The sequence below is a fragment of the Rousettus aegyptiacus genome, unplaced genomic scaffold (assembly GCF_014176215.1).
Source record: "Rousettus aegyptiacus isolate mRouAeg1 unplaced genomic scaffold, mRouAeg1.p scaffold_m13_p_2, whole genome shotgun sequence".
Lineage (NCBI taxonomy): Eukaryota > Metazoa > Chordata > Mammalia > Chiroptera > Pteropodidae > Rousettus > Rousettus aegyptiacus.
Window position 1 is genome coordinate 29,617,087 of NW_023416295.1, and position 22,242 is coordinate 29,639,328.

The window sequence follows — 22,242 nt, forward strand, 5'->3', positions numbered from 1 at the left end:
GGAGTGTCTGAGAGTAACTGAATAACTCTACATGACTTAAACACTAGAAATCTGTTATTTCACACTACCAGAAGTGCAAAGCTGACACCTACATGTCTGATTTATTCAACCCCTGATGTTAAAGAGTTTTGAGTTGGCTTCTTTGGAATAACTGTCTCTTCCCTCTTTGTGAAAACATGGCAGGTATAGCTGCAAACCTCATGTCCTCAGTGAGGCAAAAACCAAGGATGAGAAGTTTCTCTTCCAAGTTCTTTCCACAGAAAGAGAGTATTACTTAGTAGTCTCATCTCAAGTCTTCTTGATTCCATTGACCAGATGTCAATTCAAGAAAAATTTATAAAGGTGGTGTCGTTTTCCCTTTACTAAAGCATAGCTGCCAAATTTTAAGTCCACAGGTTATGCAAGGCCTCCAGACTGATGTAGCAGATAAAGCAAACACAAGAGCATAGATATTGGAGCCAGAATGCTTGGCTTTGTTTCCTGTCTCTACCACTTATTGGGACCTGGGTTCTGACCATACATACTTGGGGAACCTCATGGGTCAAAGATGCCTAGATCGAAGCAATATTTGGGTATTTTTGGGTTTCCTCACCCAAATACCAATTACATGCTATCATAATACCAGCCCAATTATATTCTAATCACTAAGTTAGATTCTGAACCTAAGAATTTACCTATGGCATTTTAAGAGTAGTGGTAAAGTACAGGTTCTTATTTCCAACAAGAGAAATAATACTGTACAGGGAAAAAAGAAAATATCTGGGTCTTTGTTATTTAAAAAAACATTATTTAAAAGATACAAATTTATATACAAACTACTTATGCTCTGGGGAGATACCTCATCTGAAGTGGAAATATACTGTTTTACCTGTGTGAAGGCACAACCAAGCTCCATGTGAGTGGCCTATGTGAGTCTTTCACTGGAGACACCACATCTGGCAGAGAACAGGTACTCAAAACAGATTTATTCAAGAAATTGATGCAAACATGCATTTATGTAGGGAAATACTGAGGTCCCTTATGGATCTGAGGAAATAAAGTTAGCACTGTAATTGGAAGGGTAATATGAGAGCGTTGTTGAGGATTTCAATAACCAAAAGAACTGTACAAAAAATAAACAAATTAACTTTATTACCATTTCGGTCCTTACATTGATTTGTTTACAAAAATATCAGTTTGAAATACATTATTGAAAGTGAGTACACACAATAAATAGAAAACAGGGAGAGATGCACCTGGTGTTGGAGACATCAACCAACTTCATGTGTTCCCATTGTTATAGATACAATTTGACGCACAATCAGCATTATTGAAAGAGCAGTCAAAGTAAGTGGGAGAGGGTTGTAAACTATGAGGAAACTAGTTTAAAGCCCTGGACCACTCACCAAAAAAAAAATATTCAGTTTATCAGAGAGCTAACCTCACTACAGCATTGAATTATCTACTACAACCCATCAGAACAATTTAAAAATAAGAAAAGTACAAGGGAGCCTTCATTAACAGTATTTTTAAGTCAAAGTTTTTACTATATCTGATGATTGCTCAAATAGCATGAGGCACGCCCTATGACAATAAGTTATAAATAGTCTGAATTTAATAACTTAAACGTGATATGGTTAATATAATACATACTGGGTATCTCAACTACCCTCTTTCATATAACATGATAAAAGGTTTAAATTTACAGTTGCAATTTCTGCTCAGAAGAGTGATGTTAGCATTCTAGCAATAGTGGACATCCTATTATTGTAAATATGCTAATATACCATTACTTTGAATTACACTTGATTGACTTGTATGTACACATGGTTCTCTATTCCAAGTGCACACTTTCAACAGTGCAGATTTATGGGCTGAATAAATGGTTTCTGACTTCTGAAAGCAAATGATAAAAGCACGTTCTGAAAATGAATAAACTAAAGTTACAAGTAGATGACCAGTTACAATTCTTTTTTCCCTTTATGTGTGATGAACTTCATGAAGCATTAATTCCCGAGGTATATTTGTTTCTGGACCATATAGCTTACATGCTCTTCTTTCAAAGGCAGCTACCATCTGCTTTACAACTTCATCGAAAAACAATGTGGCAAGCTGAGAGTGTAGAAGTGAGCGAAATTCAAAAGAAATCTGTAGGAAAATGTTAATAATTTAGAAAGATATTTTACTAAATCTCTACTTAGTGATATTCATACTGTGAAATGGGCTGGTTGGCCTAGCATCTAAGGCAGAGCTCTATGGGAATATCTAGATGAGATTTTTAACACCTTTCAGATGAGAGTGTCTTATTTACTGCAATAAGTACAACTGCTTGCATAATAAACAAGTAAGCAAGGCCAATAAATCTCATTTTAAGGCAAAGAGTCTGCTTTTATAAGTTAAAAAAAATTGGGGAAAAGGCTGCCCTGAACACATTTATCACGCTGGCTTCTTATTAATGGGCTCCTTTGAGATCAATCCTACCTCCCAAAAGGAAATACGGAAGTGATCCTTCTGATAGGTATTCCCATGAGAAGTAGCAGCAGAAAAATGAGACTGATCCACAAAACAGGGTAGGTGGTTCAATCTTGAAGTAGACAATGATCTAGAACTTTATATCCCCTCAAAGCTGAATTCAAAGCAAGATTAGAGAAGTAGTATTTTAAGGACCAATATCCACTAACTTAAAAGTTACAAAAATAATACAAAGATTTCTCATGTATCCATCACACAGAAAGTTAAGAGGGAGTTAACCTACATATTATCTACTAGATAATATGCTATTATCTAATCTACATGGGCCTCATTCAAGTTTCCACAACTGTCCCATTAATGTCTACTAATATTTTAATGAAAGCAACTCAAGAGTTGACAACAGTATATAGCAATTTAATCAAAATTATGACCATTTCTTAAAATGTAACACCTGAGTTGCAAACAGACATAATACATATATTATCTGCTGGCAAATAAAAAGCCTCAAGTGGCTTTAAGTTTTCCATAGCTAAGGCGATATGAATAAAAAAATACCTTAGTTGTTAGATTCTAAAACATTTTTCCCCTTTGCACTTTATTTCTGCATCAAAAGATGCTGACCAACATGTAGATTTCATTTGGTGTTAATAAGCTGTTATTAAATTATTAGTAAAGTTAGAGTGTGTCTTCCAATATATGGACTTATCAAAATTAGAAAAGAGAGAAGGAATGACTGACTATTCCAGGTTTCAAGAAACAGAACAGTAAAAGACTCATTAGTGTTCTCTCTTAAAAGTTAGCGTAGAAAAAGGCATTCAATATTCAAAAATTTGAGATTTTTAAAAACTGTCTTTCAGTAATCACTGTGCATGTAAGATTATTAATTATGGTATCTGGTTTCTATTAGATTATTTCTTCTTTACCAACTTCACCTGATATTTTGAATAAATCATGGGCTTTATGAGAGACTTACTGAAAAATCCAAGGTACAAGTTCTTGGGTAGCCAGGAAGACCTGGACTAAAACGCCAAACAGTCTCCAAATGATTGAAAAGCTTCCCATCGGTACAGGATGCCTAGAACAAAATGAAAAAATAAAACCACAGTAAAATACCATTTGGACTGTCCAGCAACTACAATTGAGGATGACTTCTTTAAAAAGTAAATATTTTTATAGGTCAGACCACAGGTGATGAAAACATCTCAGTTTTAGCTTGGTATTAGGAAGTGACTTCTTGCCAATATAAGCCATTTTATTTTCTCCTGGGATCCTCAAGATTGCCAGCTATTCTTTCTTCCACTGCTATCATCCACTATGCTACTTAGAGTCATCTCCTCCAGTAGCAAGACAAAGTGATTTTCTAGAAGTTTATTTCCAGCTCTGCCACTTATAAGTGATCCTGAACAAGTTAATTTCCTGTGCTATATTTCCTTAGTCTGCAAAGTGAGTATAATACCTATCTTAGGTATGTGGAACAGATCCCCGCCACAATTCTATAATTCTTCCTTCCTACCCAAAGATTTTTCTCTTATCAATCATTTCCTTTACTCATTATTCTTTATTTCTAGAGGCCTCTATAGTTTGTTTTTATGAAAGTCTGACCCTGACTCTTGTGCCTGACCCATTACTTCCTAACCTCTAATCTCTTTAGTGATCATGTTTGTGTATGTGAACATGCGAAATACAATACTTAGTGATACTATGTGCAGTGCATCTTAATATTTTCCATTGTATATTATTAAAAAAATGCTGAGACCCATTAGTTACCGTCTGAAGTATGAAAAATCGTAACCAGAACCATAGTCATTAGTTTACTGCTAGAATGGGTTATCGCATTGAATAAGGTTCAGCTTCTTTATTTATTAACCTAATATGCTATCTGGGCCTTATTATACTAATAGACAACTGACCTTAAGAATACATATCACTTTCCCTTAGCAGCAGATGATTTTTTAAATTTCTGTTTCAAAGTCCACACCCCCTTCCTCAATTAATCCTTAAGTTTTTCAGTTCTTTTGGCATATCCTGGGGCCAATAAATGATCAAGCCTCTCTATCTCTTTCTCTTTGACAATTTATTCCCTCAAGAGTTCACACTGTCCCTCCTCTGAGGCTATACACTATAGGTTAACAAAATAAGGACTTGCATAGGTAAACTCATTTTTCCCAAAGTAAACAGAGTCACTCTTTGGTCCCCAGCTATAACCGCCCTAACTATAGAATTTCTCTGACTATACCTGGATCTCTCCACAGATAGTTCAAACTGGGAGCTAAAGAGTTAAAAAAAAAAATTCTATTTGCCATTTATTCCTCACTTCTTCTTAACCTAAACTCTTTTGAATCAATTATCAAGGTAACATGCCAGAATTATTACAAAGACCAACAGCATCCATGCTGCAACAATCATTTACAAAGAAGTGCTCTGTCCACGGCCATGCCACCTGAACGAGCCTGATCCCATCTGATCTTGGAAGCTAAGCAGGGTCGGGCCTAGTTAGTACTTGGATGGGAGACCACCTATGAAGACCAGGTGCTGTAGGAATAAAAAAATTAATTTTTAAAATGGAAACCAGTGAATGCCTTAAAATTTATTTAGGCACAGGAAAAAAAATAGTCACCTAAATACTCACTACTTTAATAACTGAATTTAGTCACATTATGCTAGGTCACTGGGGTGAAGTAAAAATTTTCTTCAGAGTTTGGCTTCATATGTAGTTCAATAATGGCCATCTAATTTTTAAGAGCATCAAAAGTCTATAATAAAATCTTACTATTTCAGTTATCCAACTTTAAGATAATACTTTCTACCCTTTACAATCACATAAGAAATTTATGGAAATTTAACCATGAAGGAGAAATAACTGCTAGGAATACTCAATTCAATATATACCTTCTTCTGACTCCTTTTTCACAAAATGTGGCAATGCTGTACTCATACCGATAATCTAGCCCAAGGACCCACAGATTTTCACTAGTACATTTTGATAGGGACAATACTGCCGAAGATCTCATTCCTAACAGCAGAGATACTGAACACAGTAGAGGTGTTATGATGATGACCTACAACTGGTTGTTCTGACTGAACTGACCCTGACTATACAGACTATGCCATATAAAATGTTTATGTTGTAAACTAGGCAGTAAGATTCACTGAACTGTTGCCTCTATTAAATCTGCTGAAAATTTTCAAGGGCTTCTTGACATTACAGATTTATGTAGACTAGAAATAACTGCCACATTTAGTTACAGGCACATTTGGGACAGCTGATAATCCACAGAAAATGTCACATGGCTTTTGCTCCTCCCCTGGTTGATTTTTATTGTATGTTCCATTTGTGTATTGGGTAATAAAATCCAGAACCTGAACGCAGAGACAACTGAAAACTGAGCATATATAGCTGTTATTCTCAAATATATCTTTAAACAATAAATCAGCACATTAAGCGAGGCAGCTTATTTTAATGGACAAATAATTTTGGAATCGGACACATAGTGTGAATTTATATAAAGTTCTTAATTTCCCTAAACCTCATATACTCAAGATAGCAATGATCATCTAAGAAATGTTATTATGAAGACTTTTTTTTTCTAATACGGTTTCCTCCCTCTTCGGCTGTGTTGAAAGTTCTTGAGATTACGAACATCTCTGGATCTGCACATAGCAGGGAGATGGCTCTTCATAAGCAAAGAGCCATCATGACTCCTGCCACTATTGTACTGGTGCTAAGAATACAGAGATGAAAAAAAGGATGTCCTATTCCCTCAGGTAGCTCAATCTTGTCAAGGAGAAATACAGCTGAAGAAATAATATTACAGTGTTAAAAGATACATAGAACATGTACAAAGCCCAGAGGAATCACTGAGGTGGGACTGATTATCTATATAAAAAAAAGGGAAAAAGCAACACTAGACATCTGGAATTTGCAGGATTAATAGGCAAGGAGTTAAGTTCATCACAGGAAGAAGAGTGAACAATATGCAAAGGCAAAGGCTATGGAGTAAGTACTGTAACGTGCATTCATGGAACTTTAAGATGTATGGTACTGCCTGAACATTAAGTGTAGTGTGTGTCAGGGATTAAGGGATTAATAGGCTCATTTCTGTATGTGTTAAGAAGCCAAAGAAAGGAAAAAAGCCAGGGAAAGAAAATGAAATTTTTTTTAGAGTTCTTTTAGTTAGACACTTCATAATATTTTAAGATTTGCGTTATAAGAGTTTGAATGGTAGGAGACTGAGGTCAAGGAATGGAAAAATGTTAAGATTATAGTATCAGAAAGACTAAACTAGAGTCTTGGCTGTGTAACCTTGGGCACGTTATCTAACTCTTCTTTAGTTTGCTCAACTATAAGATGAAGAATAACAACATTTGAATCTCAAAAGACGGCTGTGAAGAATAAATAATTCAAGTAAAGCACTAGAAATAACTCAATATATAGGTATTTAAATTATAACTATTATAAGAGAGACTGTGCCATACAGTATGTAAAAACTCAAAAACTATGAGGCAATCAGGTGAAAACACTCAATGGCAAAGTCTTGCATTAGGATGCAGCCTTTCAAGAGGAGTCGAAGTTCTGGGAGTGTGACTAGGGTAGACTCCAAGGTCTTAGTTTCACTGGACAGTGTTTTCTTTCTGGTGTGAGAGTTGCACTTCCTTCAATGCCCGACAAAGAGCTGACAAAAGCATTGAGCTCTAGCCAATTACCAAAAAATGACATCACCACTAAATCCCGTGGGCACAGAACACAACTCAGCTTTAGAAGTCTTCAGTCACCATACTCTAGGAATTCAAAAGAAATGAGTATTAATCTATGGAATTCTGCCTTTTAGTGTATTACAGTCTGGATACATTTTCTATGTGTACCCTCCTCTGACAAGGGTGAGTGATATAATGCATGTAACAGTACCTGGCATTTCAATACCTGGTACATGGCAGGACAACCACAATAATGTTTATGCTCTCCATACTTGTATCTTTTCTACCTTTCTTCATCCTCTCACAACTTTCCCTTCCTTAACCTTAAAAAAATATAGTGCAAAGATTAACTTAAAACATTTCTCACTGTGTGGCCCAACCTTTCCTGCGGGTCACTATTCTTCAACAGAAGGAAAAAAAAACCTTCTCATTTCCATATGTTAATCAAATTTATATTTGAAAAGAATGTTAATATAAAATGAAACAATTATGGAATATAACAAATGGGTTTTTCTTCCTCCTCGTTTCAGGGAAATCTTTTAAAGCTATTATAATGCATTTGATATAATATTTAAATATGGAAAATATTTAAAAACAGAAAACAAATCTTACCTTTACCAAGTGTGGTTTCACCATGGTTACTACTGATGTATAGCGCTCCAATATAGGTGGAAACCCAATTTCTAATCGTGTTTTGCAGTATCCAGATCTCTTTGATATTATATCTGATTTTTTGCACCAAGGAACAAAATGCTTGTAATCCTCCATTCCTGATACGACATCATACATTTCTTGCATAAAGTATCTATTTTTTTTTTTTAAAAAAAGGAGAAATGTTAACTGTATTTAGTTACATGGTTTACCTATGCTATAATTAAATATAAGTAAAACCTGTTGTATATAAAGCAATAATTCATTTGGCACACATGTTGAACAACATTCTGAAATGAATGACTTCAAGGCAACACAGAAAATAAGAGAGCTACATATACGTATACAGTGATCATAATTTGGCAGACAAGTTGCATCTGACCTGCATATGTGGTTTCTACAATTTTAATTATTGGCTAGCATTTAAAAATTGTGAGATTAAAATTAAAAACTGGAATAAACCCAAATGTTTATCTGTTGGCAGACGTTAATAAATGCTTACTATAATAAGATTAATAAATTTCTGGTACACCGACACTATGGAACTCTGTATCAGATATATATTTTATCAAATATATATTTTAGAGTAAAGATGTTTACGAAATAGTTATATAAAAAAGTACATTACAAAGCAGATAGGATATGTACAATTTTATTATCTACTGAAGAAAAATTGTAAGTACTGTATTTCCTGAGTTTTAAACATTCGCTATTTATTTTTCTAAAATAATTATTATGTTAATAGAATGTCTGTCAAGAAAATATTTAAAAAGTCTTGGAAGAGGCCCCAGGTGCTCCAGGTCCCCGAAGCACACCGGGTGCATGCCATGAGAGCAAGGGAGGAGACGCCCTGCCTTCAGAGATCCAGTTCTTAAGGGGAGACAGCAACGTGCGTTGGTCAGGGGTGGTTGGTCAGGGATGGAAACGGTGAATGAAAGAGCGGGGAAAAAAAAAGTCCTTCCAGGATACAGATTAAACAATTAACAGTTGTGAACTCAGGAAAAAGAAGTAGGAGTAAAGATAGAATTTTTTAGTATATATACTTCTATACCATTACATTTTTATACAAGCTTGTAATATTTTTGTAATTTAAAAAAGAAACTATTCTAGAACACAAAGCAAAAAACATTCTCAATATTTTCATAAGCCAGCATAACATCATAACAACCCAAATCTGACAAACATAAAAAATCAACTTTATAGGCCAATATCACCTTTGAGTATTGAGGCAAAAATTCTAAGTAAAATATCAGCAAACATAATTCAGCAATATTAAAAAAATACAACCAACTGTAACTCATTTAAAGATGTCTGGATGATTTACTACTAAGAATTATATTATTATAATCATATTAGCCAAAAGAAACTATATGATTCTCTCCACAGATGGTAAAATAACAAAAGCGGTCCCATCAGAGTTTGAAATAAGATCAATATGCTGGCTATCATCATTATGTAACGCTGTTCTGAAAATATGAAGCATCTGAATGAAAAAGAATTAAGTAAAATTATCAGTTGGCAGGTAATATGACTATCAATTAAGAAGAGAATCAATTCAGAATTCAGTAAGGTAGCCTGTTATAAAATATATAAAAATTAATCTTTTCTATACTAATAAGAACCAGTTAGAAAACCGTGCAAAAGATCTAGAAATAAAGTCAACAAAAAAACTTAAGGGATTAAATGAAAAATCAAACAATAGTAACACTGTAGGCATACATATAAAAGATAACCTGAATAATAAGAGCCAAATATATATTACTGTTATAAGACTCAACATTATTAAAATGTGATTCATCTCAAAAATGATTAATATAGACAATCATAATCTAAATTACAAAAGGGCATTTTTTGAACATGACAGAACGGTTCTTTATATATGTTTAAATTAATCTTTATAATCATGAAATGAAGCCCACAACACAGGAGGTGGGAGAGAAGCCTACCCTCCTCCCCAGGTGTTCAGATACTTTTTTAGTCCCATGAAAAAGTTTGAAACCTTGTAGCGTGGAAGCTAATTGCCATAAAAGCAGTCTACGAAGATTAAGAAAGTACTAAAGCATAGTAGTCAAGGGTATAGACTTTACAATCAGAAAAGACTGTGTTCAAATATCAACTCTAAAATACAGTAAGTCATTTGACCCTGGGTACGTTGCTTAACTTCTCACTTCACTTTCTTCATCCATAATTGAAAAATATGCCTATAACCTTTTTTTGAGGGTTAAATAAAAGTTTCGGCACAATATACAATGCTTAATAAACAAGCGGTAGCTTTGTTATGTTTATGTCAAATATGGGGAAGGAAAAATAAGATAATCAATGGATAAGACCAATTTGTAATAAAAAGAACCTTAGCATGAGAAAGAATAATAAAGTAAATAAGAATAAGTAAAATATGGTAGGAAAAATAAGGTTTGGAATCATGACAATTAATGTATATTATCTGAGTTTGTTTTCTCATCTCTCAAATGGAAATAACAATACCTAGTTCACACGGCTATTGTGAGAATTAAATGAAACAATATAAAGCACTCAACAGTGCCTGTCAAGTGGCAGATACACAGTAAAAAGAGGATATTACTAGTGATTTAAAAGTAAAGCAGACCAATTCACTATTTGATTTACCTTTTAGTTGCCATTTCTCTTTTTAACAGATACCAGCTGTGGCAAAGATGTCTACCCATCCAAAGCATTGTGCTCCCTTTATTTGGTAGTTTTGCTGGGAAGCAGCTGCCCATTAGGGGCTACAATTCCCAGCCCTCCCCACCTTGGATTTAGAGAGGGTCACATGACTAGTTCTTGCCAATATCTAAGAGCCAGTACCATGTGACACTTCCAGGCCAATGTGGTTAAGCAGCAGGACTATCTTAAGAGAATCTGACCACTAAGGAATTACAAAAGTCACCAGTCAGATGGAGCCTGGATTCCTTAATCACTACTTAGAAGACTGCTGCCCATGGATTGGGAAAACACACTTGAACTTTACTTGAGAAAAAAATAAACTTTTGGGTTTTACCTATATAGTTGATAGCATTACCTTAACTAATACAGTGACTAGCTAGCAATAAAAGTAAATTTAGTAAAAGTTATGTGTCTCCTAAAAGTCCTTTACTATGGAAAAATCATAAAGGAAAAAATGAAATAAAATGAATGAAATACACTTTTACAAGAATTCATGTAATATTTAATGGCCAATTGGGAATTAAGACCCTCTTGTAGAAATTCCCATATGAAGGGATATTATATTTCTGGTTTTGCAATTGCAGAGTCTCTATCCTCTGCTACATATACCCCCGGATCAGGGACCAAACCTGGCTCAATGCCTGTTTCTGTAAATAACAAAAGAACTCCGCCATGCCCACTATTACATATTGTCTATGGCTAATTTTGGGCTACAATGACAGAGTTGAATAGTTGCAACAGAGATAGTAGGTGCACAAAACCTAACATATTTACTATCTGATCCTTTACAGTTTGCCAACATCTATTCAAGATGATAGGAGCCTCTTATTATGTCTATATGTATTTATCTATGTATGTGTGTGAGGGAGCTATATAAACATATTTGGACCAATATATCACTAATGTTGCCACTATAGAAAAGGACAGTGTACAAAAATGCAGGCCATAATCAGTTTACTTATTTACTTTACATTTCAAGGTTCAAATCTATCCTATAATGTTAACATATAGTTATATACACTCAACGAATATTTATAAAACAGCAAGGGCTATGGAAAGGCCAATCTAGGAAAACCAGAGCTTAAGTCTTTAAGAACAGAATCCAGAAAAAAAGAAGCATGATACTCTACGGAAAATTGTGAATGTGCTCTTTTAGTAGAACTAGCATTATATACAAACCCTATGATTCTCCTCTCTGAATATTCTTTTCTTTTGTTTATTAATGGTGCAGCAATTTTGAAGAAAGTTCTTGCATATATCCCCTTAGGCAGAACTGAGGTATGTGGTGGAAGAATTCTGCTCATCAGTATACCACAGGAAGCTAAATATCTAAAAAGACAAAAATTACTTGATTTAGGATGATAGTGAAAATTAAGAGGAAATACAAATTATAGATTGTAAACAAATTACTGATTGCAAACACAAATTGTACAGATTGTAAAATAATTATCAGACTTTAGAAGGCTTTGCAACTTTACAATATTCATAAAACATACACACATACACACACACACACACACACACACACACACACACAAACAAGTTTCTTAAGCACCCTAGAGAAAACTAAAAATAAAACCTTACAGTTACGGTTAGAGGCTTCTGGCACAAAAGAAATCTCTCCCAAAAAATTGGCTTTCAGTCTATAGTCATGTGTTATAATATATTCTTGCCTTACACTTGCTAGAATATTCACACCTCAAATACTAGATTACATAAATACTTTATAAAAATATTATATATTATAATTACTTATATTACCTATTAATAATTCTAATAAAGGCCAGAATCTATGTTAATGCTTCTGCCTTGCAATTGACTCATAAATTCCCTCCTTCTTCATTATTCTAAACACATATTTATCTTAGAATTAAAGCCTTAATTATATTACTAAAGGAATCGTACTTGTCTTCTCGAAAGTAACAATTTTGTATATTTGCAAACCACCATTTTATAAGAGTAACACTAGCAGATCTGAAGCACGATAGGATATGTTCTGCTTGGAACTACTTTTTCGGGTTATTTCCTAAAGCAAGAATAAACGATATGAGATGATTATATTTCAGTTTCAACCAATACTTGCCTAAAAGGATGAGTTGGCTGTCTTGTTGGAATTTAAAATTTTTTTCGTAGAATCTAAATATCCTGGAGTTCAAATAGATTTGTGCTCTCTCCCTCCATCCCATATCGTTTGCAACTGATTTCATTTTAAACACTAACATTAATTTTCCAGCATAATTTATTACGTCATTAATAAAAGGAAACTAAATAGTGGGAGTATGGAATTCTTCATGTCTCAGCGTCCATCTTCACCCCCACCCACCGAAAAGAAACCAATCAGAAAAACTGAAGGCAGACTCTGGTTCAAGGTTACAGGACCTGTACGTTTGAAGAAAAAAAAATCCAAGTGCCCCACGTCCACTAAGTATAGTTTTATAAGAACCATAGGGGGAGGGCAAAGACCAGTACCAGAAACTGGGAAAGCACGCCTGGCCATCTGCGTAGGCGGCACAAAAGAGGGTCCACAGCCAAGCCACATTCTCAGCAGCCCGCAACCTTGCTCACAAAGTTAAAACTTTAACCAAAGGCACGGGACTCGGAGTTGCTTCCAAAGTGGCTTGGCCGATGATTCCCCGCCTCTCGCGAGGGCAGTGAGGCAAGCACAGACGGGGCGTATGGGAGAGGTAGCCAAGTCTCCCGTCCTACGTAATAAGGGCAGCGCCTGAGTCCCTCAAATGCTGAACTTGGGAGACCCTCCCCCTCCAGAGACTCGAAAACAATCTGGGCCCGGCTCCGCCTCACCTAATATACCCCGGGTGTCCCCCCATAGCAGGCCGGGGCGGAAAACTACCCACGTCGCGGCGACCAGGTTGTTTCTTACCTGACGTTCCGCGCGGGCCCCTGCGCTGAAATTGGTACTCCAGCTGCTACCGTCAAATTTGGACGACATCCCGAGACCGAAACTAATTTTTTCAGGGCGCTCTGACCGGTCCGAGATGCCATTGTAGCCTCACTGAAGCCGGTCGCCACCTCCGGGATCAAACCCACAGCACCGCCCGTCCCCGGCGGGGGCCCCGGTGCCTTTCAGCCAATCAGTAGGCCCCCTGAGCTGCTAGACACGCCCCTTCCTGCCCGAGTGCAGAGAGCTGACGCACCTTCCCACCACCGTAGAGCCGAGCGTAAACGAGCTGGTCATCCTGCTCGCCAATCAGAGGGAGCGCCCGGCCTTCTGGACACTCCCCCGCCCCTGGACGGCCTCTGGTTCTCGCCGCGCGGCGCGGCGCCTTACGCAAAACTCACGGTGACGGCTCACCCCCACCTCCCGCTCTGGAACTGGTGCTGGAATTCGCCAACCGCCGCGGTTTTCTTAGGCGCTGCTTTTCCGTCGCGAGGCCTGGCACATGAGCGCAGCCCTGGGGCGAGAGGAAGTCGGATGTTCTCAGTGTTAATTATGTAACTGTCCAAACCGGTGAGTGCTGAGCCGGACCCGCCATCGCTCCTGGCTGTGAAGTCCGGCAGTCAGTCTTGCTGTTAATGATTGTCTAATACAGTACCTGTGGTGCTCTCCCCGTGGGGTTGTGAGGGCAGCATAAGGTTGCCCTCACGTCCTTAGGGAATAGACTGGGTTCTATTTGCTTTCTTCCTGTGTGGCCAATGTTTCAATTGGTGTTCCAGTAGTTGGTATAGTTCGGGTTTCCCTTATTCCGTACAAACCAGACAACTTTGCTTCGATTCACTTATTTCAGGAATCAAAATCCCGACATTTTTCTCATCCTTTTGTTCCCAGGTCCTTATTTAACCTTTGTACTTAATAGTTCCTTGTAAACGAGATAGCAGTACTGCCTATTGCATACAGTTTTGAGGAGTAAATGAAATTGTCGATTGAATGTGGTCAACAAATATTTGGGGGGCACTTAGTCTTTGTTGTTTTAGGTGCTGGATAAGTGAACAAAGTGTCGTCACAGCTTATGTTCTACTGGGGGAAATCAATCAGTATATAATAGATAATCATGTGCTGTAGAAAAAAAGTAAAGCAGGTAAGGAGATGAAGAGGGGTGAGGTGAGGTACTATTTTATATAGGGTAGGTAGTCAGGTGGGCCTCTGACCAGGTGAAATTGAATAAAGGCCAAAATGAACTGAGGAAGTGAATTCTGTGAATATTTGTGGGAAAGTTACTTCAGGCGGAGGGAACATTAAATGCAAAGGCCCCAGGCAGGAACAACCTTGCCCAGTTTTATGAAGAGCAAGGGCTTTGGATCACAGTGAGCAAGGAAGAGAGTGGTAGCAAATGAGATCAGAGGTAGTGAGGGCTTTATCAGAGAGCCTGGGAGGTCCTGGAACTAACTTTGGATTTCATTCTAGGTGTGAAGGGAAGTCATTCTAAGTCAAGGGCAGAATAGTGACTCCATCTGATTTACATTTGCAGAAATATTCCAGCTGCTGTTTATATGTATGATCGTTATTTTCTACTCTTACTTTGTTCATTGCAGGCATCCTGTACTAGATGCTTTGTGGAGTGTTTTGAAATCCGGGGCTACAAAGTTTGTAAAAACACTTTTTAGTATAATATAGGATGTACTTGTTAAGTCATGTGGTTTTGTAGCTGCATCCAAACAATTCTATATCAGATTACCTTCAAATTCACAATCCTTTATTTTCTTAAAGCTTAAATATTTCCAGTAACATCTTCCTTTAGAACAAATTTTCATTATATAACAATCCTACTAAAAAAAAAAAAAACGATGATTACCGATGCCTACAAAATACAGATATTATACTGCCACCTCTTTCTAAGTTTTATTTCAAACTATTAGTATTGTTAACTAGTAGGCCTGCTAGACGTATTTTTCAGTACAATACATGATGTATTTATGTACTTGATATAAGGCCTTTTATTAAATTCAAACATTTCTCATTCAACTCATCCCAGACATATTAAAATACTTATTGAATTGGGGCATCCAATTGAATAGTTTCCCAATTAAAAGAAAAAAAGTAAAGGCAAATAAAGGAGTTTTTGTAATAGATGACAGTGTATGGTACTCATTTGACTTCTCAGCAAAGGAAAAGAATAATATAAGCTTAAAGGTGATAAACTCCGATCTAATTTCAATAGATAATAGTGCGTCCATAAACTGAGGGTTTAAAGTTCTGTTTATACAATATGAAAAGATCAGTAGTAAATTAAAACTCAACACAGACCTGTAGAAAGCAGTATCTTAGAGTCAAAACCAACTATGCTGTTAGAAATATATTTGAAACAACGTCACATTGTAAATATTCTTGCCCAGATAATTGAATCTGAATTTGGTCAAGCTTTTAGAATGTTAATTTACATATGAAATAGAAGACCATGTTAAATGACACCAAGAGGATACAATGTGCCAAAAACAGAATATGAGAAATTCTATAAGACAAATAATCCAATTTCTTAAATAAATGTCAAGTAAAGAAGGTGGAAGGGAGGTACTATTGTAGATTTAAAATATTCGAGGCATTATTTGGATTTTGTTTTGAACAAACTAAACATAAAAAGACATATACAAGCCTAGGAAATTCGGCTGAAATCTCTACTTCAGAGGACATTCACACATTTTACAGGTGAAATATGTCTATAGTTTGCTTTAAAGTAATTCTGTAGGGGTGGAGGAATAAAGTGGATGAAATGAAATGAGTCATTTGTTGATAATTATTGAACTAGATGGTGAGTACATGGAGAATTTATAATAGTATGTCTCATTTTTGTGAATGTTTAAAATATTTCATAATAAAACTATATATACATATATATATATGAATATACATATACTGCCTGACATGCGATCTTTCCAAATGAAATCCTCTTTAACCTTTCACTCACTTCAGAATCCTGATTATAGATTTAACCAGAAAGTCCGGGTAAATAGCGGTGGCTATGACTTTGTGTTAATATTGTTTTTAATCAACCCTCCAGTCAAAACAAATATAGGATGAATTTTAACCACAGAAGACGACCTTTACCTAAATACATTTTTTTCCTGAAATAAAGCAAGTTTTTAATTTAACATAATCTCACGACTGTCACTTTTTTGATTAATAATCTTGCTAGCATGCTCAATGATTTCCTACAGGGGTTATCTTTGTGAAATGTTTAGTTGAAAGAACACCTTTGACTGAATTAGGAACTGAGTTACAAGAGATTAGCGCTATTACAGACGTTAGTCTCTGTTAACAATCAGGCTATCAAAGAGGATTAACTAGACAGTTTGTCCTTACTGAGTGGCTTTGTAAATCAGGGACCAGTCATGAAAATTACACTTTTTTTTTTTTTAAACAGGAAATTTAATATAAGGATTTGTTAAACAGGGATTGGAGAAGTGCAGTGACAAAAAGGGGATAGTGAGATAAGAAAGTAATAGTAACTGTAAGAAGTAGGCACCATGCCATGTTCCCAAGACCACTAGTAGGTTCAATGATTTGCTAAGGGGATTCACAGGACTCAACATATTGTACTTACAGATATTATTTATTACAGCAAAAGGATACAAAGCAACATTAGTAAAGGGGAAAGGAGCATATGAGATGTCTTGGGGGAAACCAGGTATAAACTTCAAGGGTTTTTTACCAGTGAAGTCATAGAATCACACAGGACATGCTTAATTCTTCTGACATGTTTCTATTCTCCTGTCTTCTTTTGGGTGTGAACATTATTTCTTTAGTGTGGGTTTCAGATCTTGTGTTCTCCCGCACTAGTACTACATTTTGTTGAGATTGCTATAAAAAGTGCTTTTGTTGCATTAGCAGGTTCTATTGACATTTGGGATGTAGTTGGTTTAGGTCAAGACATGTGCCCTCACTTAAAGCTGTTATTTAGTCTCTTACTGTCACCTCCCCTCATTTAAATTAAGCCCATTTCCCTCTCACTCATATTTTTTCCCTTTATCCCTTTTAGTTATGGGATTATTCTTCTTAACAGAAAAAAAAAAAAGACAAATGAATTGAGGAGTGCTCTTTGTCTTCTGTTATGTTGAACAATCTACTTAAAGCAACAAAACTGGTTTCATTATTTTTGCTCCAAACAAAAGCCTTTTTATTTTCCCTAGCATTTTATCATAAGCCTCAGTTCACTGAATGTTGTCTTTCTTACACTATTCTTATACATTTCTGCCACTTTTAAATTTCTTTTTTCCACTCAAGAAAATTTTATTTTACTTTTTTTTTTTTTTTTATAAGTTGTAAAGTTTACAACCTGCTAAACATTTTACCCAAATGTGAGAAAACTGACTGGAGATGCAAAGCAAAATAAAATAATTACCTGAAAATAACAAACAGAAACAACCATTAAAACAGTTATTTTCACTGACAGCACTTAAAATTGGTAATTTGTATATTTTTAAAAGGTTACATAGCTTTAAAAAAAAGTTGCATAGCTGCAAGACAATTCATTGCTGATTGACTTAGACAGTTTTATTTAAGAGGAAACAATATATTTAATAAAATGCAGCTCAGTAGATAATCCTAGATTTAATTAATTAAAATGCAATTATGTGACTTGGTTTATTCTTTGGGCTGCATTCTAATATTGTTAAACCTTTAAAGATATTAACATTTTAGCTTTCTATGTACAAGTCTACTTTCTACTCTTGAAAAGAAATAGAAGAACTTGAGATCATGTTCTATATTCAGAGAATGTTTTACTGCCTTTTATATTTCTTGGTTTCACATTTAAGAGTTTAATTTGTAAGAAGTATATTATGTGGTCTTCAACTTAAGAATAGATGAATGCAGAAACATCATGTTATAGAAAATAGATCTCAAACTAAAAAATTAAAATACAATGAGTTGTACAGCTTTAGAAAACTTAATAGTAAATCAACTTTTAAATCAGTCAACTTTGGTGTTTGAATACAAAATGTTTATCAGTGTTACCTATGTAGATGACTACTATTAAGGGATGTGCAGAATTTTCAAAATCTCCGTGTGTCCTTTATATGCATGTTTGGTATACTGAGTTCTGTGGTAATTGCCCTCTCGTCAGCAGGGTATTTTTCCCTGATTGCCCATTTCCGTATCACCAAGTCTCAAAGAACTCAGATTTCTGGCTGAGTATGCCTTCATTTTTGTTTTTATGTTTCCAGAGACAGATCCTCATACCGTCTCGGTTTTTTCAAGCATCTTCAAAAGACAAGAAAACCTATAAAACAAATCTGTGCTTACTATGTAGGGTGCTCAGGGCAAGATCTATTTACTTCAAACCATTCATCTAGGCAGTCTTTATGATATATGTATAGACATATTGCACATTCTCCAGCATCTTTACTCAGTACCCGCTTAGATTACCAGTTTATTATAAAAGTATATAGTTCAGGAACAGCTTGATGGAAGAAATGCTTAGGGCAAGATACGTGGGAAGGGGCTCAGAGCTTCCAAGTTCTCTGAGTGTGCCGCTCTCCCCAATTTCCATGTTCACTAACCCAGAACCTCCCGATTTGTTTTTCTTGGATAGGCTTCCTTTCATCTTTTGTGCTTTTATTAAAGTCTGATTTTTATCAGGAAGCTTCTTGTTTATTCTTATTAGTGTATCTATGCTTGAACTCTTTCCTTTTTGGAATAATTTGTAATTTTGTAGTATTTTTACCAACCTCTACCTTTTTAAAGAGTTTTTCCATTAAGAATCTCTGGTGTAAAAATTAGGTAATCTACTGAATGTGTTCGTATATGTATAACATTAATCAATGAATACATAAAACTCTTAATTTTTGAGGAGTGAGACAGATGAGGAAAGACTTTGCTTTTTATTTTATATCTTTTTTGGGGGGATACTATTTGAATAATTTGTAATATACATCATTTTTTGGTATCAAATTTAATTATTCATGATATTAGATTTGTCAGTGACTTCTTGGATTTGACACCAAATGCACAGTCAACAAAAGAGAAAATAGATAAATTAAACTTCATCAAAATTAAAAACTCTTGTGTATCAAAGGATACTGTCAACACAGAGAAGTCAACCTACAGTACATTTTCCATTTGTTTATTTCTCCTGTGTGTCTCCTTTACTATTCACACAAAATATTTCACTTCTGGTTACCAAATATGTGAAGATTTTTCCCACACCAAGTAGTTCCCTGCCACACCAGCTTGGTGTCCTACAATATAACTCAATTCTTATAGTCTACCTGCACTCAGAACCCTCCCAGACCTCGCCCTGGAGGTAACATCAGATACCACAGGTTAAGGGCTCAGTCCCACAAGACTCCTGCTACCCTATTTCAGATTTCCAATTGCAAATAGGTCTCCATATTACCCACAATTTGTGTCCAATTTGGCTTTAAATCAGAGGTTCCCATGACCCCCTGCTCAGGTTTGATTAATTTCCTAGAGTGGCTCACGGAACTCGGAAACATTTTCCAGTCTATTAAAGGATATGATAAAGGATACAGATGAACAGCCAGATGAAGAAATACATACGGCGAGGTCTGGGAGGGTTCTGAGTGCAGGCCCTTCTGTCCCCGTGGAGCTGGCACGTGTCACCCTCCCTGTTTTTACTAGCCTGAGAGCTCTGCGAACCCCATACTATTGGAATTTTATGGAGGCTCACTCACATAGGCATGATCAATGATTAAAACTCCATTTCCAGTCCCTATCCCCTCTTTGGAGTAGGGTGTCGAAGCTGAAAATTCTAAGCTGCTCTTCATGGTTTTATCTTTCTGGTGAGTAGCTCCATTGAGGAGCCATCCAGAAACCCATCCAGAGTTGCCTCAATGGAACCAAAGATGATCCTAGTGCTCTTATCACTTAGAAATTTACAACAGTTTTAGGAGTTCTGTGTCAGGGACAGGGTCAAAGAGTAAATATTAGAACAAGAGGTGCTCCTAATGTTCTTATCACCTAGGAATTCACAAGGGTTTTAGGAGTTCTGTGTCAGGGACAGAGTCAAAGACCAAATATGAGAACAACAGAAGTTTCCAGTGCTCGTATCACTTTGGAATTCACAGGGTTTTAGGAATCAGGGATGGGTCAAAGACCAAATATTAAAACAAGATGCTCTCAGTGCTCTTATCACGTAGGAATTCGCAAGGTTTTAGAAGTCAGGGACAGGGTCAAAGACCAAATATTAGAATAAGAGATGCTCCTAGTGTTCTTATCACTTAGGGATTTAGGTGTTCTGTGCTAGAAACAAGGCAGAGATCAATATATATATTTTTTCTATTTCACACATAGAATGGGAAAATATTTGCAAATCATATATTTGATAAGGGATTAAATATCCAGAATATATAAGAACTGTTACAACTTAACAACAAAAAACCCAACCCAATTAAAAAATGGGTAAAAGACTTGAGTAGACATTTCTCCAAAGAGGATATACAAATAGCCAATAAGCATATGAAAAGGTGCTCAATGTTGTTAGCCAATAGGGACATGCAAATCAAAACTACAATAAAATACCACTTCACACCTACTAGAATAGCTATTTTTTTTAAAAACTAAGTGTTGGTGAGGAAGTGGATAATTGTATTCCTCATACATTCGTTGTGGGAATGTAAATGGTGTCACTGCTGTGGAAAAGTTTGGTGACTCCTCAAAAAGTTGAACATAGAATTATATGGCTCAACAGTTTAACTCTTAGGGTGTGTGTGTGTGTGTGTGTGTGCGTGCGCGTGTGTGTGTCCATACATGTGTGCGTGTTCATGTGCATGTGTATACAAACAATTAAAAACAAAGACTCAAACCGGTATTTGTACACCAGTGTTAACTGCAGCATTATTCATGAAAGCCAAAAGGTAGAAGTAATCCAAGTGTCCATTGATAGAAGAATGGATAAACAAAATGTGATATATACATACAACGAAATATTTTTCAGCCTTAAAAAGGAATAAAGTTCTGATATATGCTACAACATGGAAGAACCTGGAAAATATGCTAAGTGAAATAAGTTAGATATAAAAGAGCAAATGTATATTTTACATATATGAAATGAAGAGGCAAATTTTTAGAGACAAAGCAGGTTATACATTACTAAGGTCTTGAGGGGAGAGGGGAATCAGAAGTTGTTGCTTAATGGTTAGAATTTCTGCTTGGGGTGATAAAAAGTTTGGGTTTAGATAGTTGTGAGTTACACAACAGTTTGTAGTTAAATGCCACTGAATCATATACTTTAAAATGGTTAAAATGGCATATTTCATGTCGTATACGCATACCTCGTTAATGTGGGTCTGGTTCCAAAACACCATAATAGAGTATTGCAATAAAGCAATTTGTAATCTTTTTGCTGGTGGAGGTTTTTACCTTCAATTTGTAAAAAAACGCAACACCTGTGAAGCACAATAAAACGAAGTATGCGTGTATATATTTTACCAAAAAGAAGATAGAAGCCAGATATGGCCCGTGGGCCAGTTTGCTGTCCTTTGCTATGAAAACTTGTGGCCTGAGTACCTACTTGATCATGCTTTCTCCACCCATTTGAGGATTCCTGGGACCTTTTAGGTTGACAACCTAATAGCAAGATACCCCTGCTTGTTTGCTCACTTTCTAAATTAAAAGTTCCTCTAATAATCATCCTTTTTTTATAACCTCATTATTACACAGTTCAGTGCTTCCTTTCCCCTGATTTTCCATCTTAAGCCTTCCTTTCCTTTGTGCTTTCTGGAACTTCTAATCTGTGATTCATATACTTCCCTTTTCAATACATCTTTTATTATAAGCATTTTTCTTTTATTTCTTTTAGATTCTTATACATTATGTTAGCATAGTATATTGATATTTTCAAACTACCT

General features: G+C 35.8%; 2 protein-coding genes and 1 pseudogene across 4 annotated transcripts in view; 2 read left to right on the top strand and 1 right to left on the bottom strand.

Annotated features, from left to right (window-relative positions):
• Window positions 1–1,105: 1,105 nt before the first annotated feature.
• COQ10B (coenzyme Q10B) lies at window positions 1,106–13,552 on the bottom strand. The gene is made up of 5 exons (XM_016131043.2): window positions 13,361–13,552; window positions 11,659–11,808; window positions 7,759–7,951; window positions 3,425–3,526; window positions 1,106–2,127 (listed from the first exon to the last, which is right to left on the bottom strand). Exons 1-5 carry the CDS (start codon window positions 13,480–13,482, stop codon window positions 1,960–1,962), a joined length of 735 nt encoding a protein of 244 aa, XP_015986529.1. The 5' UTR covers window positions 13,483–13,552; the 3' UTR covers window positions 1,106–1,959.
• Window positions 4,875–4,992, top strand: LOC118613932 (annotated as a pseudogene).
• Window positions 13,553–13,770: 218 nt separating the features above from the next.
• SF3B1 (splicing factor 3b subunit 1) overlaps window positions 13,771–22,242 on the top strand; it is a 48,308-nt gene continuing 39,836 nt past the window's right edge. The window contains exon 1 of one of the 3 annotated variants that reach the window (XR_004955724.1): window positions 13,771–13,948. The gene's annotated coding sequence lies outside the window, so the exon portion shown is untranslated. The remainder of the gene's footprint in view (window positions 13,949–22,242) is intronic. The other 2 variants (XR_004955725.1, XM_036236992.1) reach the window with 2 other exon arrangements.